Here is a 17,021-nt window from a genome sequence, read left to right as displayed (position 1 = left end):
GCTGTCACTTTTTCAGTACTTTTCAGATGTGTTTCCTCACACAACATTTAAAACTTCTTAAGATTCAATTTCAGTGGCTTGTATAGTATTGGAAGGTGATCATAAAATTATATGTGGTAAAAGGGATTCCATATCTAAAAGGAGTACAAGGAGCAGCTGGTAGTGGCCACAATTGATGTCGCCTGCTCAAATTTTAGTGGCAGACAAATTTAGCTTGGCTGTTAGCGGACGGGCCAGGCCTGCGTATCGCTCCAGGTTTAATGCCATCTTGTCCCAACACCAAAGCAACTCAAAGACACTTGTCAGGCCTTGTTTACACTTTGCTGAACATTTAGCAAACAGGAGAAGTCTCTGGAGATTTTTTTTCTTTCTTCAAAGTAGCTCTTCGCTGGAACACAACCACAGTAAAGGAAATCAAAATGCTCAAATACAGGGCCGTTGACACAATGCAACACTTTATTTCCAGTAAATACAAAAAAATAATTTTATCATGGCCGGATAAATATCTTGTATACGTAATCTTTACGGGTAACACATACAACATTTGTAATATGTTCCACAACATCCTAATAGTGACAAATGTTGATTTACTTCTTATACAGGTTAAAAGGGGAGATGTGGGGGGGGGGGGGGGGGGGGTATTCATTCATAAAATGCCTATGCACATTAAAAAAGGTGATTGACTGAAAAACAAAGCCAGTTTGTTGTTGGTTTTAAAGCAAAAGCGTGCATGCCAGATGACAATCAGATCTTGTTGTCATTATGGTCATCTGGAAAAAGGCCTCCAGTGAAACAGTACTAGCATCCCTCAAAAAGGCCTTCAAACGTGACAAACATACAGCAATGGAAATGCAGAACCACCATCACAAAAAAAAGCCCTTCACGAGTTCCATCATTCCCAAAAAAAGCCTTACGTGTCAGAAATTGAGACATGATACAGTACAATGCCTGAAAAGGAGTTTGATGAAATGCAGTGAACGAGTTATAAGAGTTCCTAATCATCCTGGTTGCATAAAAATGCAATGAATGAATCCTTCAGTCAGAATTTGTGAAAACATCATGAAAATGCAGTGACCATCTCCTAAAAACGTTTTCAAATAATAAAAAACATGGTGAAACATCATATAGAAAGACCTTACATGAGACAGAATGATGAGAACCCTCGTGAAAACGCAGCGAACCAGTTTGATCATTCTTTATCAAATTGATGAGAAACATGATGAAAAATATAGAGAACATGAATAAATTGCAGTGAACCAGTTTCAACACCCCCCTTCTAAAGGGCCATTAAACATGTCATAATGATGAGAGACTTTCCCGGCGGCAGGTAATTCGACATTTGGATGATGTCAAAACCCACGACAACAAATGAGAACCTCCATTGCCAAAAAATGTGCTTGTGCTTCCACTCACACACACATCACTGTAGACACTGAATAGGCTACGGACTAAGGCACTAATAATAAAAATAACACTATGAGCACACACACGTGATTCTCGTTCACACACAGCATAATGTCAATTTGAAGTCTTGTCAACGTATTTGTGCATCCATAGAAGTTTGAACAGTTATGATATGATGCACTTGAAGTCATGCACTAACCTGAACATACACTTTACATGTATGTTTTATTGTAACATAGGCCATAAAGTAAGGCAAAAAGCCACTACAATCACATTTTGGTAAACAAAGGGCTCAACTATTGCAGGTAGTATATTTATAAAGCCGCACCCTTTCATTTAAAAAAAAAAAGTGATTTCAATTCATGCTGCAGAATTGTGCTTGATTATAGTCAAGATGATTATTGTCATTTTTTTAATTACTCGAAAAACTATTTATAAAACAAAGTTGCAACATTTTGAGGTGTTTCTCATAATCAGCCAATTTAACAAATTTCAAATGATTTCATGGTGGAAGCAAAAATAAATGTTATGATTGATTATTATTTTGCATTGATCTCTGCCGGACACTGACACTGGCCTCTACAGCACCATCCTCGTTATTGCATCAGATTTATTTCTCCAAAGTGTGAAAAGAACTTTCCGCGAATAAAAATCTTTCAAATTAAAAATAAATATTCCTTCAACGGTCTCTTTAAGTCACCTTTGAGTCTGATAGGCTGCACGCTGCAGATTCAAGGTCTAAGCCAAACATGCAGGTCATTGAGCATGTAGGAAAAATAGTCACACACAAAAATGTCCATGAGATAAATTTACAGTGACAAATATGTAAAACCATCCTTTGTCGATGGGGTCACGTGACTCTCTCATGGCCATTAAAAAGACATTCACACAACACGGGAACTTCTCAATGCGGGTAAAAAATCATTTACGAACGAAACATTTCACACGGTCGCTCCCAATTGAATCACATTCGGTTTGATATCAGTCGAAGTAGCTGTGTTGTTATAGGAGGAGACCCATCGGTGAGGTTTGTGTCCCAAAACTCAGCAATTTGAAGATTAACACGGAACTGTTTGCTTCCAACAAGTCTCAGCAGAGGAGCCGTTTGAAGAATAAGTCGATTCTGCGCTTATTTTAGTTGTTATCCTCGCGCAGTTCGCTTGGCAAGAACTTGTATTGCTGCTGTCGGATCTGAGCTAGCTTTTTGCGGGCTTCCTCCAACTCCCGCTCCTTTCTCAGCATTTCCTCCTGAGCAGCGATGATCTTGCAAGGACGAAAACGAAGAATGACATGAATCAATCCATCGATAAATACTAAATAAATGTGCGTGTACGTTTATTTGGAACCTAAAAGGACAGAGCGGGCCATCTAGTGGTTAACTAATAGAATGCAGTGACCAAAGTTTGAACTGCAATTTTTCAGCAGAGGTGCAGGTAAGATTTAATCACAAATGACATCTTGTGACATATTTGTCATGCTGTACTCATTGATCCATTAAATCTGTGATTTTGTTTTTTACCTGCGCAATGCCTCCCACAAACTTGGTCTTGACCACCACGTTGTCTTCGTCGGCTTTGTCGAAGGCCGCCTTCTGAGCGGCTCGAACCAGGTTGTCGGACGCCTTCTTGACTGCATTGCCAGCAATCTGGTTGAACGTCCAATGGGACCGTCACATTAAACCACCAGGAGGCACACAAATGTTCCATTGCTATTATATATGTACATTATACACCGATACCGAGCACCGATACCACTGTTACTTTTAATACATAAAAACTGATAGATAACTTTAGAAAAACACTTTTATGCGCCATTTTTTCTTAAAATGGCATCAAATTAATGACACTCAATGTGAAATGCGTACCTGCAGTCTCCTCATGGCCTCAGAGTCTTGGTCAGCCTTCACCTTGCAGGCCACCAGCAGCTGAGCTGTGGATGCGGCCACCTGTTTGGCCGAAGAGATGAGCTTCTCCTCACTGGCGTGTCCTTGCACGGACGCGTTGGCCGCTTCGCACAGGTTGCTGGTGGCCGCCGCCACCATACGCGCCTGAGAGAGGCCACGCGCTTCGTCAGCCATCTTATCAAATGTGTCGATCAAATATTCGTACTCACAGCAGAGATGAGCCCCTGGGACCACTGTCCGTCGTCTATAGCGTTGGCCGGGATGGAGCCCACTTTGCCCTGAGCCACCAGCTCCCTCTGGGCGGCTGAGGCGGATTTGACTAAGGCGCTGGTAGCGGCGGCGATGGACTTGGCCGCCTCGAGGATCTGCTCCTCGAAGTTCAACGTTTCGTCTGCCAACTGAGGGGAGAAAACAACAACACATACTTCCATTACACGTTCGTCACTTTGCATGCAAATTGTTCGTACTGTACCTAGAAGGGGCCGTCGTGGATATAATTCAGGATTACCTCACTTTATCCTTTTCGATTGTGTGTTGGCATAATTAAACACAATCCAACAACTTTTATTTTGCATTTAACTTTGTGTGGATTTGAAGGAACCAAGGGATTAATTATCAAAGTATCACGTATTTACTTTTTCAATGTAAATCTCTTAATTTCAAGATAACAGTTATGGGATCTGAAATTTCTTTTGTTGTTGTTTTTGACATTTTTATATCATTTTCATGAAGAAGTCATTAATTGAAATTACAAAATGATGTGCTGACCCAAATAAATTCAGTTTGGCTTTGAAGGACGTCTACATCTGCAAACCAACGCTGAAGAATCTAAATTGTGCAATGACTGACTAGATTATCATATTACATTAAAGTGTTTGGATTAATAATACACGTGACCTCTTGCACACAGACATATGCACATTCACACGCCACAAGTCTGTAGACAGAGCGGGACACTGTAGGAATATGTTTGATATATAGTTGGGACTGAATAACAACCTAATATATCAAACATATCAGACAGAGCCCTGCAGAGGAGGCCTCCGGAGGCGGGGGCAGGCAAGGCAGGGACACAAGGAGAGGGTTAGGGTGGAAGTGGGGTTAAAGGTTAGATTGATTTGGCGTGGGATTTATCAAGAGCATATGTAGGGAAAGGGATTTAGCTCAGTTTACCGCAGATGGAAGGATTGGGATGAGGAAGAAACAAGTCAAAAGGGAATAAGGCCAAATCTTGGGAGGGATATTAAAACATTTTCATGGACAAGGAGAACTAATGAGTTGGATTTGAAACCATGAGGGGCTGGCTGGCACGTACGATTATTTTCTCTCCCACTGAAAATGGGCTGGACACATGAGAAGGGATGGTGAGAAAATAATTCAGAAGCCATTGTAGCGCCATCACTGGACGTTGTGGGGAATGTTTCAACAGGGAGGAGACAAGAGACAACATCCACATTCCTGAAAATCCTCATTTGTCACTTTATTTACACGTAAGCACACACAATTTAAACAGTTATTTAGATTTTGAAAAAAATTGCACTTGACAAGTTTTTTTTATTGGTTTGATACTTATTAGAAATTATATGTAGTGCTTTTGTACTGACATTCAATGTTTGAAATGCAAGATGGAAAATGTGTGATGAATGAAAATGAAATGATCAAAAAATATCAGAATATTAAAATGAAATTCTAGCCTGTATAAAAAAAATTAAAAATCTGGTTATATTGATTTTGTTTTATAATACTTTAATTGTGATTAATTTCATATTTTAGACATTTTTCATTAAAATTATTTGATTTATTTATTGTTTTCTTTTCAAAACTATTTAATTCTAAAAGTCTACATATGAACAAATTCTTACGAGTCTTGCATAAAGGCGTGTGGTGTCTCACCTTGGGCTTGGCTCGTGGTTTGAGCTGCTCCAGCTTCTTCGCGGCAGCCTCAATGGACGCCGCCGCCCCGAGCAGCTCCGTCTCCGCAATCACCGTCGGGTCCTCGGGGTCCACCCACTCGGAACCTGGATCGAACCATGACAACATACAAGTTACAAGCTCGCTCGCAGAATCAAAACGTCGCTGGGTCATGCCTCACGACAACAGAGCATCGGCACATTCACGCATTCCCGGGTGCCACATTCGTCGCATGAAGTGAGTGATGAGTGTGTCTAAAACAAAAGCGGATCGAACTTTGACGTCTCCGTGCAGCAGCTGAACTTTGAGATGGGATGAAATGAAGCCATGTTAGCGGCCAAAAGATGAGAACCAAAATAAAAAACTGTCAAGCTTTTGGTGAAATCAGTCTCTGGATAGAAAACAACACTAACTTACCTTCATCTGTGGTGCCAAAAAAGGAGGAAGACAAGTGGTTAACAAAATATCTCAGGGAATGAAGCAATTTGTTACGAAGAACACAACTATTATGTATATGTAAAATCAGTGCCGCTCAACGTGGAGGAATTTGGATGTGTAATTTTTTTCTTCTTCAGAAATTGCACCTCCATTCTCATAGTACGAATCCAGTTTTTTCCTCAAGGAAACAAAATTGTCTTCAAAATTCTGTTTAGTTGCGCAATATATATATATCGTCTAATTACCTTTCATGGCCTCTGCAGACTGGATAAGTTCTGTGACTGCTCCTGCCACTCGTTTTGAACACGCCGCCAACTGCTGCTTCTGCTCAGGAGTGGGCCTCTGCAACACCTATGCACAAAAAAGTACTATTAGACAGAGCTTTACTGCCATCTTGTGGCATCTTACGGGATTTTAGAGACCCAAATACAGCGACTAGGTGAGTTTTCAGCAAACAACAGATGATAGGTTCTCCAACAAAAAAAGTGAGGTCCAAATAATATTGTATCTCAAACAATTTGCAACACAGAAAAACCACCCACCATGAGGACTTGTTCAAGTAGATCAATGTATCCGATGGTGCACTCTGATCCAAATCTCAGCGCCCTGTTCTTCACTTCCTCGTTGACATCAGGATGATAAGCCGCTTGCTGCATAGCACAAATACAATCAACCTTAAAGAGGTAAACGCTTTCAGGGTCACCTGATCAACTATATGAACCTTGCAGCTGGCGAGCATGTCAGAAATGGCCTTGCGGCTCAGGTTGGCCGTGTGAATGATGTCCTCCTGTCGAGCCGAGTTGCCGGCGGCCACCGCTTTGGCCGTCGCCATGGTGATGCCCTTGGTTATGCGGATGAACTCTTCGGGCGTGGTTGTTTTGCTCGGAGGATCGCGGGACTGGAACAACTGGGGATGCCGAAACGGGGGGCAGATGTCAATAGTTACGTTTTTAAACAGAATTATATATTTTTATTAGAATATATATTTATTTTATATTTTTTGTATTTTTATTTTATATATTATATATTTTATTATAATGAAGTCAATGAAGAGTAGGTAAAACACACTTATCTTAAAATATATTACATATCACTTGTTCAATATTTGTCCATCCCTATATAGTCTCGAATGATTCGGAGCTATCGGTTTTTAATTCTTCAACAAATGGTGATTCATACATTAACACTGCATTTATTGACATTAGAGCCGAACGGCAGCCGATGTCATCTCACCGCCGTTTCCTGTTTGATGCACTCGATGGTGGCCTCCAGCGCTCGAGTGCCTCGCGTGGCCTCATCCTCCACGGCCTTCACCGTCTTCAGCAGGGACGTCACATTGGTCACCATCACCTGAAAGCAAAATTATCATTCAAATTTGGCAGGGTTGTAAGTAGTACTCCATTTAGAAGACATATTTTATCTATACTGAATTTTTTTTCTTTCAGCTGGGAGTGATTTCACCTCACACATGACCCTAATGATGAGGTCACGCTCTGTCGAAAAAAAAAAAAAAAATGGATGGATGAAATGGTGCCCGCACCTTTGCCGCGCTCTTGAGCTGGTACATGGACGGGTCATCTGCAGCTTTGCCGGCGGCACACTTGGTGGCGCTGATGAGCTCCGCCAGCGCCTTGGCCACGTCTTTGACAGCATTTATCAGAACCACCTGGAGTTCAAACAATGAGTTCATGAGGCATTGAGAAATGTGAAGTCATGTTGCTATGACAACTAAACAGTTCAACCTGTGTCTCTGGATCATCAGAACCAATGCTGGCTGCGCCTAGTTTGACCACGTCAGTGAGCTGGGTGATGGTTTTGGCAGAGGACTGGGCGGCATGCGCCAGCTTATCCTGGCCAGAAGCGGCGCCTGACACCAACATTTTTGTGTCCTCCACGAGAGCTTTGGCCGTTTTCAGAATGTTTTCTCTGAGGAAGAGAAATTTCACCATTTGTAAATGACGTCCGATACAATTTCTCTTACCAAGTAAATGGGATTTAATCATCATTCATTTAATTATTTATAGAGTATTTTTTTCCATTTTGTGTTTATTTTATTTTGTATATTATTTTGTGTTATGTTATGATTTTCTTAATTTTATTTTCACTCTTTTACACTATTAAATGCTGTGCTGTGGATATATTTCTAGATGAGCTTTCCGTGTCAGAATCAATGCAGAAATAAAATGCGTGCAAAAGTTAAAGATCAGAAACGAGGCTTTTTGTGAATTTTCCAGTTTCATGCCACGGGAGGAACATGATGAGCCATGTCACAAAACAATTTATCATTTCAATCTGGGATCATCTTTTCACTCACGCTGTCACACCAAAGCAGCCTATTGTCTCCTTTTGTTGTCACAGTGAAAGATGTGACAGTTCATCTTGCAAAGCCTGAGGGGTAATTTGTACTTTCTGACGTTCAGAAAATGTTAAGCTCCCCTTTTGTCTGCATGCTACTAAGTCATTCTGTCAGCTTCTGAGAACAGATCCCCAAAGTCGATTTGAAGCTACAGACGTGAGAAATTCTCCAAAAAACAGATTTTGCCACTCCCACCTGTGGTCGGCGAAGGATTCGTCATTTTCGGCGTTGAGCGTGCCAGCGGAGGCGAACATGATGATGGTGTCCAAATCGGCGATGATGCCCGACACGGCGCTTGCCGCTGTGATGCAGGCCTGCGTTCCTTTGTTGCCTGCCTGGAGTGCCGACAGCACCAAGGACACCTGAGGACGTCGGCAAAAAACAACGGTCAGAATGTTTGCTTTGTTTTTTTGGTTTATGATGATGCTAACCTTTTCTGTGACGGCGCGTGCGCAGTCGATGAGCTCTCGCTTGGTGAAGCCGTCGGAAGGCGTGATCTGCAACGACCCGGCCTTCTGCACCAGGTAGATGCAGCCGTGGCCCAGCTCCTGCACTCGGGTTTTGATCTGAAAGCCGATCTGGGAAACATGGAGTAGACAAGTTGCTCACGGCAGTTGCTGTTTAATGCCTGCCGGGTCACCGTACCTCTTCGGGCTCGGCCGTGTGGGCGGCCATCCGTCCCTCGACGGCCAGCTGGCTGAAATCGACCGTTACCTGAGAGGCCAGACCTCCGAGCTCATCCGGACACGTCACCGATTTAGTCATCTAAGTCATAACAAACCAAACGTCATCATTTCAGATCTTTTTCCAAACGTTTTATACTAAGTAACATTTAAAGTTTAATGCGGCTTACCATTTCCTGAGCAGTGACTGCAATAGCTTTGGAGTGTTTCACCATACTGGTTTGGTAATCCACAAATGAGCCTTCGGGCTCAGGCGGCGTTCCCTCATCCAGCTGAAGAAACAAGAAACATTCAGTTTGCATTTCAAACAAGTATGCATTTTAAATGACAAAAAAATACAAAAATCAAAATGTTAAATGTTACACCTTAACCAATAAAATACCCAATTCAAGCAGTTTTTAATGTCCTTATATATTCAAATGCAGTTAGTGAGTTAAAAACTAAATAATAAATAAATATGTAAACAAACAAACAAATAAATAAACAAATGAACTGCCTTCTTGCAACATAAACACGTAAGAACCACAAGTCAGAGTCGATTGGAATTTTAATAGCCGTTTAAGAAGCTTTGGCCACTTAACGCAAGATCATCCTTAATAATTTAGACTCCACACTTTAATTCAACCGAGACCCTTTTGACTTGCTTTGGTAGGTGCTGCTGTTTCTAAGCAACTGAGTTCAAATGGGCTCAGTAAATAACTTAATATTATGAAGTACCGCAACTAGAGCACACATAATTAGAGCTTACTTACTATCACTACCAGTATTTTCTAATAGAGGGGAAAAAGGGAGAGGTTAAATAAAGGAGGCATTTATTTGTCTTAAGTGGAAGGTGGCTCAAAGCTATTGCATAGTGCAAATCCTCCTGCTTGGAATACTAATAATAATGCAGGACCAACTAGATTAACAAGCAGATTGTTAAATAAGCACCTGTGTGACAAAATTGATCATCTTTATAAAGGCACAATTGATAACTGTGAAGCATCTGGTGAATATTTAATCCATTAAAAAAAAAAGCCTTGCAAGTAAAAGGAAAGAAAAAAAGGAAAAAATATGATTGCCAGCTTGCACTGCATACATTACGGCGTCTGTGTTAAATTAACGGATCACAGGGAAGCCAGCAGACAGCAGTTTGCAATATCGCAGGTACGTCACGTTCACAAAGCATACAGACACTTCGGAATCTGACATTGAGCAGCAGTAGTTTATTATATATTGACACGAAATTTAAACAAGAAATGATATGGAAATACTTTGATGTCTGTATAGAAACAGTTGGTTCTCTAGATATGCTGTCGACTTTTTAAATGAAAAATTCATAAAAGTCATAAACTGGATTTACCTTGGCCATGGCCTCCGCGATGGAATCCACCATGCCGCCGACCATGCCAACTTCACTGGCAGCCTCATTCAGTGTCACCATGATGTCATCCACCGCCTCCTTCATTAACTGAGAGGCCTCGGCGATGGCATCGTGAGTGTGAGACGCCTGAAAGTTGTCTCTACAATATTACTTTGGAGAAATAACAATGGATGATGGTAACAACTGCCACTGAAGATCTGACCTTGCAATTCCCTCCCCCCTCCTTGGCGGCGTAGAGCATTTGCAGGGCGGACTCAGCCAGGGTTTTGGTCTGATCCAGGAAGGTCATCTGCTGCTGGTGGTCCTTCAGCTTGGACGCCACGCCCACTGCTGCCCTGCTCAGTGGTTCAAAGTAGCCAGCCAGCTGGGTCACCTAAGGTCAAACATCAAATCTTGATTACAGGAATTTTTTTTTTTTTTTTTTAAATTATATACATATATGTACTTTAAAAAAATGTTCAAAATGGCTTTTTTTGAAAAAAAAAATTAAATTAAAAATGAAAAAATTCTAATTAAAAATGCGTCTCTGTATCACATTTATTTTCACGTATTGCAAGCAGGTTTTGAATGTATCCCCAATGATAAATGACATCGACTCTACTTCCACTTTTGTCTTGCTTCACGTTTAAATCATTTAAGTAAAGTCATTAATGTGTTGCCCTATATAGCGCACCTTGTGTCCTAGTTGGGAAGCCTCGCCTCTGGCAGCAGTGGAAACAGGGTCGATTAAGTGGCCAATTTCCTGAACGGAGGACGTCAGCTGCTCTTGCAGGGCCTGAAAAGAAGAGGGAATGAAAGTACATTTGTTCCTGTGTGGCCTTTTCATGTGAAAGGTGGAATTGCATTCACAGTGGTTCATTTGGAACCTTGACGTCAATGCCCTCAAACTGAATATCTTTCCCGAGAGAAAAACCACAAACAACCTGGTTAAATAAATAAATATGCACACACAAAATTAAAATATTGTTGCAGCGTGAATTTTGGCTTTTTTCTTTTACAGTGTGGCACATCGAATGAAAGCATCATTTGATAACTAGAAAGAAAAAATGAAATATGTTGAGTCCTTTTCGTAACGGTTCCTTACCTCCAGAGAAATGTCGTCCCTGCTGGGTAAGTTCTGGCTGACCGCAGCCAAAGAGGCCTGCTCAATGTCCCGGATACATTTGTTGATGTTATCAATGGATGAGTCGCACTCCCGCTGGCCCGGGGCCTTGTCACTGAGATGGAAATGGGCCACAGAGAGAGGGAGCAATAAAATAGTTGGGGGGAGGGAGGTCGAAGGATGACAACGAGGACGGAGTTAAAAAAAAAATTGACTAAAGAATGCAATTTTTACATCTATCCTGGCTTTGAAAAATGAAATCTAGAAAACTACAAAAAAATACTTTAGTGAGAAGAATCTTGTATTTTCATATAAAATATTGTTTTAAAATACTTCTGTATTAATATTCCACGTGTGTGCTGTGAAGATGTCAACTTAGACCCTAATATAACATAGTGATGAAAGTAAATAGGATTAGCTTCAACACAGGGTAATTGTCCCCCCCCCCCCCCCCTCCCACAACAAACCGGATGGCGGTGATGAGACTCTTGATGGAGTCGGAGACAGTGCGGGAGTGACCGGCCAGAACGGACCAAGTGGGCGGGTCTTTGGGATTGATAACCAACGAGCGGGCGGTCTTGAGCAGATATGTGGAGCTATCAAGCATGGAGAGTGCTGATTGGATGATGGGCTCCTGAGCCGTAGAACCCTGCAGCCAAACAAGTTGGTGGAAGACTTCAGACCAAAGGTTTCAAACCCGAGGCTCGGGGGCCAGATATGGACGGCCACATCATTTTATGTAGCCCACGAAGAAAAAGTTTGTATCGACTTTGTGTCATTTTTAAAATTGTCTTCACTTTTAAAAAATAGAGATATTACTAGTTATTTTTATGACCATTCATCTTTTTAAACTCGAACAGTTTTTACGAGTCTTTGATTTCGAAACTAGTTATTCATCAGTTTGTTGTGTAGCCTCGACTATATGTATATAGAAGACATTGACAGGCATAATGGCCCTCAGAGGGAAACTGAGTACAACGCGGCCCGCGACAAAAATGAATTTGACATCCCTGGTTTAGACATAAAATGCCTTTTTCCTAGTATACTACACAAAAAGTCTGTGACTGACCTCATGGCTTATCTGAGCCGGGATGCTGGCAAATTCTGGGTTGGAGGCAAATATCGTCAGATTTTCCACCGCTTCGATGAGCGGAGCTGTGGCCACTCGACACCTGTTCCTGTTCTCATCTGAGAAATCTCCATCGAGAGCCTGAGAGAGAAAATCACAAACAAGCTCTTGCTGTCATGTTCCACTGATTCTTTAATCCAATGCCTACTGGTTTAAGTCCTGAATGGACATGTGATGATCTGTCTGATTAGGCTTTGGAAGGACTAGACCCACCTTAATGGTTTTGACCAAGTTGGCGGTGCTGTTAGCCACCTCCTTAGCTGATTGGACAAAGTGTCTCTTGGCGACCGGGTTGGTGGTTTTGGAGGAGGCCAGGCGGCAGGCGTTGCACAGAGCAGACGTGTGCTTTGCAACAATGGTGGCTGCTGAGAGCACCTGCAATGTTAAGGAGAAATAAAAATAAGGCCCATAAGATTCATGGTCCATTAGAGGCCACTGTAGCATTTACTCAAAGTATCTGATTGTATCTTAAAGGTGAGAAACAATAAACAACAATACCTGCTAGTCTTTATTTTATGGCGGAATGTACCTGGGAGGCGCTACTCTCTGGGTCCACAAGATTCTGACAGGCCATTTGAATTGCCTGGTTGGCTTTTGCAAACTGGATGGGGTCCACCAGTCCCTGGTGACCTGCGTGACTGTTGGGGTCGGACACGCCCACCAGGTAGGATGCCTAAGAATAAAAAAACAAGTCTTGGGAACTGCCTACTATCAGTGAAAAGCCACAACTTAGATATTAAAATAAAACTTTGTTTTTAAAAATTAATATTTGAAACATATTTAAGGCAAGTTTTTAAACATATTGTAAACTTATTTTCTTACTTATAATGGCAATTAATTGAATTGAGAGGAAAACATTTTGAATCAAAGCTGTGAAGTTCAAGTAAAAAAAAAAAAAAAAGCGATAACTATAAACTGGAGATTTCCACAATATAGTAACAGATGGCTCGATACGTTCCACAATAAAATCTGAAATTGCGGGGCGTAAATAATCGCCCACAATATCGTGCTGGAACATTGTAATCACTTCACGGGAATTAATGACATTTGGGAATTTGTACGTACCTGTCCTGCAGCTTCGGTGAGGCCGCAAAGGGCCTTGGACGCCAATCTGACGCAGTCTCCGAATGACATCACATCTCCCGTCTTACAGTTCTGGGAAATTCCCGCCATTGACTCCCCCAAGACCTGGCCGGACCAACATGAATAAAAAAAAAAAAAGCAGAGTGACAGATTGTGAGATGAGGGATGTTTTAATCTCCCAGTAGGGAGACCTGGAAGGTTTACCTTGGAATTTTCCATGACACTCTCGATACAGTCAAAGTAGGAGAGGTCATTGATGGGTTCATTGGGGTTGTCCAGCATTCCTCGGACAGCCTGGAAATGTTTTAGTAACTTCTTTTACACAGATGTAAAACATTATCCCACCTTTGCCTTTTACACAAAACCAATTGAAATTGTAATCTACGTAACAACACCGAGCCAAATCATACTCCTCCAACTTGTTGCTTGGTGGGAACCAGAATGATTAAAAACCAGTGTGGTTTACCTCAAGCTCTCGCAGGGCGTTATCACACTCCTTTTGGCCGGGCGCCTGCTGAGTGCACAGCGTGATCAGCTGGTTGATGCTGTCGGTTACAGCTCTGAAAGGAGAACCGGAAAATTACACTCTGAAGCAGTCACTTTCAAGCTTTTTACACCAAGTAAAAAAAAAAGCTCTCTCATGTAACACCATAACGACCGACAGTAAATAAAGTATTCATAAAAACTATATTCTATATTGTTAGCCACTGCGACACTGTACATTCCAGATTTTTACACTTAAAAGTTAAATACAACTAAAACGATGCTAGATTACAAAAACGTGAATTTAAGATTTACAAAAATTTAATTCAGTGATCCTTTTGCCTACCACTAGAGGGAGCACTAGTGATATGTGGGCTCTACACGACGACACTACTTGCTATGAAAGGAAGGACACTTATCGTGACTATTGATTCCAAAGCGTAAAAAGCAGCGGCGGTACCTCGCAGCGGCTGCGAGCAGATTTTTGGCGTTGGCCGCAGCGGGATCCACTGACAGGCTCTTGGCGGCCAGGAGCAGCTTGCTGGAGGCCATGGAGATGTTCTTCAGGTTACCGATCACCTGTACTTGGTCGTCCCGCTTCTGTGAGGACGAGCCATGTGAGACAAAATAAACAACAGCAGCAAGAAAAACTTTCAAGCCAACGAAAGCACAATTGGGAAATGGTGCAGTTATTCTTTTTAATAGGGAGGTTGGGGAATAACAATCAGCACTGGCTTTATCTCACAACCTGCATGTAAAGCTAGTTGAAGATTTGAATTCAAATTATGTGTCCTGTGATTGGCTGGTAACCAGATTAGGATGGACCCCGCCTTTTGCCAATCTAGCTCACCCGTGACACTAATGTGGACAAGCGCTATAAAAAATTAATGGCTGGATGAATCCTATAATTTATGGTTATGGGTGGATGATTGGGCTGCCAATACTGCTGTGCCTTGCTTTATAAAATGTATACAAGCTCTGCCTCATGGCGGGTCTTGACGGGCTCAGTTTTTATTATTTACTGATATTGACCCAAATGTGCTGAATCACCAGGAAGATGAATGTTTTACTCTGATGGAAGGTTTGCTTTGTATTTTATGCAACATACTGTATGTTATTATTTATGCGCTTTGTGTTACGAAATGCATAATAGGTGGTCACAATGGGTTTTTGGTTTTATTCATTTTGACCTAGAAAATGGAAACGTCAAAAAAAGGTAGCAGGAAATAAGATCTGATATTATTTCATTTTCTTGGCCGTCTCCTCTGGCAGTGTCTCGTTTTATTTTGTGTCAAGTTCATGGGAAGCAAAACGGACCTGAGTGTGCCCCGCCATCTCGATGCCGGCGTCTAGGAACTCGTCAAAGTCTTCGCTGAACTTCCCCGACGCCACCGCCAGCTGGCTGCTGGAGGCCCTGGAGCCGTGAACCACCTCGCCCGCAGACTGGTTCAGCTCGGCCGCCGTTTGATTGAGCTCGCTCTGTGCCTCTTGAAAGGTCTTGGAAGGTGGCGGGATCTAAACACAGCATTTATTAACTCCCTGTGCTTATAAAAACATTTTTTTACTGCTTGCTTCAACTCACGCTTTCAATGAGGAGCTTCTTGCTGGCTTCGCCGATGCTCTTGAGAGCCATATCTACGTCCTTCTGACCAGGCAGACAGTTGACGCAGTTGTTCAGCGAATGAGACACAGCCTTGGCCACCTGCAGGTTCAACAAAGACCTTCTAAATACAAAATGCGGCCGCACTAGCAAAGCAGCACCACTTTTGTGTTTGTTGCAACCTACAGCATTAATGAATTTGGGGAAAATGAGATGCTAAGGCATAAATCATTTATGATGTTTTGCTCATAAAAAAATGCCACCTGATTAATTAAAATACTTTCCCTTGCTTATTATGACAGATGTTGAGCTGCTTACTTCCCTTGCCTGCATGTAAATATTTACCAGAAAGTCTCTCATCAGGCAATTGCGGGTTTATGGAAGTCTCACTAACTTTTTGGGGTATCAATTTAAGACCTCTAGTACATATGAGAATAAGAAATGGTTGGAAAATAGACTCAGTAACCTTTAAAAGTCTGAAGAAGTGCAAATTACGGCTATATTTTTGTTAAATGCGGTCAGATCTCACCTGGGCCAACCTCTGCTGGCTCTCAGCATCACCGGGGCAGATAAGCGCCTCCTTGGCCTCGTGGATGAGAAGCGCCGAGCCCTCCATGACGTCGCGGGCCGAGTCCAGCATGGCGGCGGCGGCTTTGGGATCGGTGGTGGAGGCGGCGACTCCGCGGGCCGCCTGGGCCAGCGTCTTTAAGGCCTGCGCCGTCTCCCTGGCTGCTATGCCTAGTTAGCATGTGCATTATTTAAAAAAAATATGAGAATTTATTTTTACCCAGCTCCGATTCATAGACATACTACGCAGAAGTTAATTAGCAGTACTAACCTGTGTAGTGGTCATTGCCTTGCGCAGCACAGGTGAGTAGCTGAGCCATGGAGGACCCAACTGATTTGGACGTGCTGCCCAACTCCTGAGCGCACTTCTCCAACTAAAGAAAAATGTAACAACATACAATTTTAAATAGAAACTTCTTATTTTGAACGAGTAAAGTGACTTCTCCTTACCGATTCTCCCGGCAGCGGTTTCAGCTGTGCATTGCCTGCAGCCAGCCTGGCATCCTGCAGCTCACTTTTCAGCGTTTGGATGGCAGTGAGAGCAGAGTCGATCTCCATGGGGCCACAAGCTTCATGAGCCTACAAAAAAAATCACAAGTTTTAGGAAAAACTGCCAATTAATTTGTTTCAAACCTTGTTTTCATATAATGTCACTTGTTGCTAGGCACATTTCAGCAGCTGAGCAAATCGACAACACTGATGCGACTGGCCAATTTCTACGCAGTACTTTTATAAATGAACTATTTCTCTGTATTAAATAGAAAACACAAATTGAAGAATTGTCTGCTACCTTCTGTGCGGCTGTCCTCAGCTCGGCCAAGGAAGTGGCCAGGTTCTTGGCACACTGGCCCAGTTGCATGGCTGCGGCCTGATCCGTCACCGTGGGAACTGATGACTTTGTGGAGGTCACCATTTTACTCCCGGGCTATGTACAACAGGGAGCATACAGGAAATTGATCTATTTTCAAATTTGCTGTGTAAAGCAAAACTCTATAAAGG

At 42.3% G+C, this 17,021-nt stretch overlaps 1 protein-coding gene across 1 annotated transcript in view; it reads right to left on the bottom strand.

Moving 5' to 3' along the window:
* Window positions 1–438: 438 nt before the first annotated feature.
* tln2a (talin 2a) overlaps window positions 439–17,021 on the bottom strand; it is a 46,241-nt gene continuing 29,658 nt past the window's right edge. The window contains exons 26-58 of the mRNA XM_061276916.1: window positions 16,813–16,947; window positions 16,473–16,601; window positions 16,294–16,396; window positions 15,985–16,193; window positions 15,438–15,557; window positions 15,173–15,370; window positions 14,316–14,455; window positions 13,839–13,932; window positions 13,577–13,666; window positions 13,355–13,477; window positions 12,819–12,962; window positions 12,503–12,664; window positions 12,230–12,370; window positions 11,628–11,809; window positions 11,143–11,275; window positions 10,732–10,833; window positions 10,261–10,431; window positions 10,038–10,184; window positions 8,866–8,967; window positions 8,658–8,777; window positions 8,444–8,590; window positions 8,208–8,374; window positions 7,399–7,582; window positions 7,197–7,322; window positions 6,890–7,006; window positions 6,378–6,563; window positions 6,199–6,306; window positions 5,902–6,007; window positions 5,201–5,325; window positions 3,517–3,705; window positions 3,269–3,451; window positions 2,924–3,049; window positions 439–2,667 (exon numbers count right to left, since the gene is read on the bottom strand). Coding sequence (XP_061132900.1) covers window positions 2,539–2,667; window positions 2,924–3,049; window positions 3,269–3,451; window positions 3,517–3,705; window positions 5,201–5,325; window positions 5,902–6,007; window positions 6,199–6,306; window positions 6,378–6,563; window positions 6,890–7,006; window positions 7,197–7,322; window positions 7,399–7,582; window positions 8,208–8,374; window positions 8,444–8,590; window positions 8,658–8,777; window positions 8,866–8,967; window positions 10,038–10,184; window positions 10,261–10,431; window positions 10,732–10,833; window positions 11,143–11,275; window positions 11,628–11,809; window positions 12,230–12,370; window positions 12,503–12,664; window positions 12,819–12,962; window positions 13,355–13,477; window positions 13,577–13,666; window positions 13,839–13,932; window positions 14,316–14,455; window positions 15,173–15,370; window positions 15,438–15,557; window positions 15,985–16,193; window positions 16,294–16,396; window positions 16,473–16,601; window positions 16,813–16,947 — 4,638 coding nt within the window. The 3' untranslated portion in view covers window positions 439–2,538. The remainder of the gene's footprint in view (window positions 2,668–2,923; window positions 3,050–3,268; window positions 3,452–3,516; window positions 3,706–5,200; window positions 5,326–5,901; window positions 6,008–6,198; window positions 6,307–6,377; window positions 6,564–6,889; window positions 7,007–7,196; window positions 7,323–7,398; window positions 7,583–8,207; window positions 8,375–8,443; window positions 8,591–8,657; window positions 8,778–8,865; window positions 8,968–10,037; window positions 10,185–10,260; window positions 10,432–10,731; window positions 10,834–11,142; window positions 11,276–11,627; window positions 11,810–12,229; window positions 12,371–12,502; window positions 12,665–12,818; window positions 12,963–13,354; window positions 13,478–13,576; window positions 13,667–13,838; window positions 13,933–14,315; window positions 14,456–15,172; window positions 15,371–15,437; window positions 15,558–15,984; window positions 16,194–16,293; window positions 16,397–16,472; window positions 16,602–16,812; window positions 16,948–17,021) is intronic.

This window comes from Syngnathus typhle, linkage group LG4 (genome assembly GCF_033458585.1).
Source record: "Syngnathus typhle isolate RoL2023-S1 ecotype Sweden linkage group LG4, RoL_Styp_1.0, whole genome shotgun sequence".
Lineage (NCBI taxonomy): Eukaryota > Metazoa > Chordata > Actinopteri > Syngnathiformes > Syngnathidae > Syngnathus > Syngnathus typhle.
Note: the sequence above shows the minus strand (reverse complement) of the source record. Positions and strands in the feature narration are given on the sequence as shown.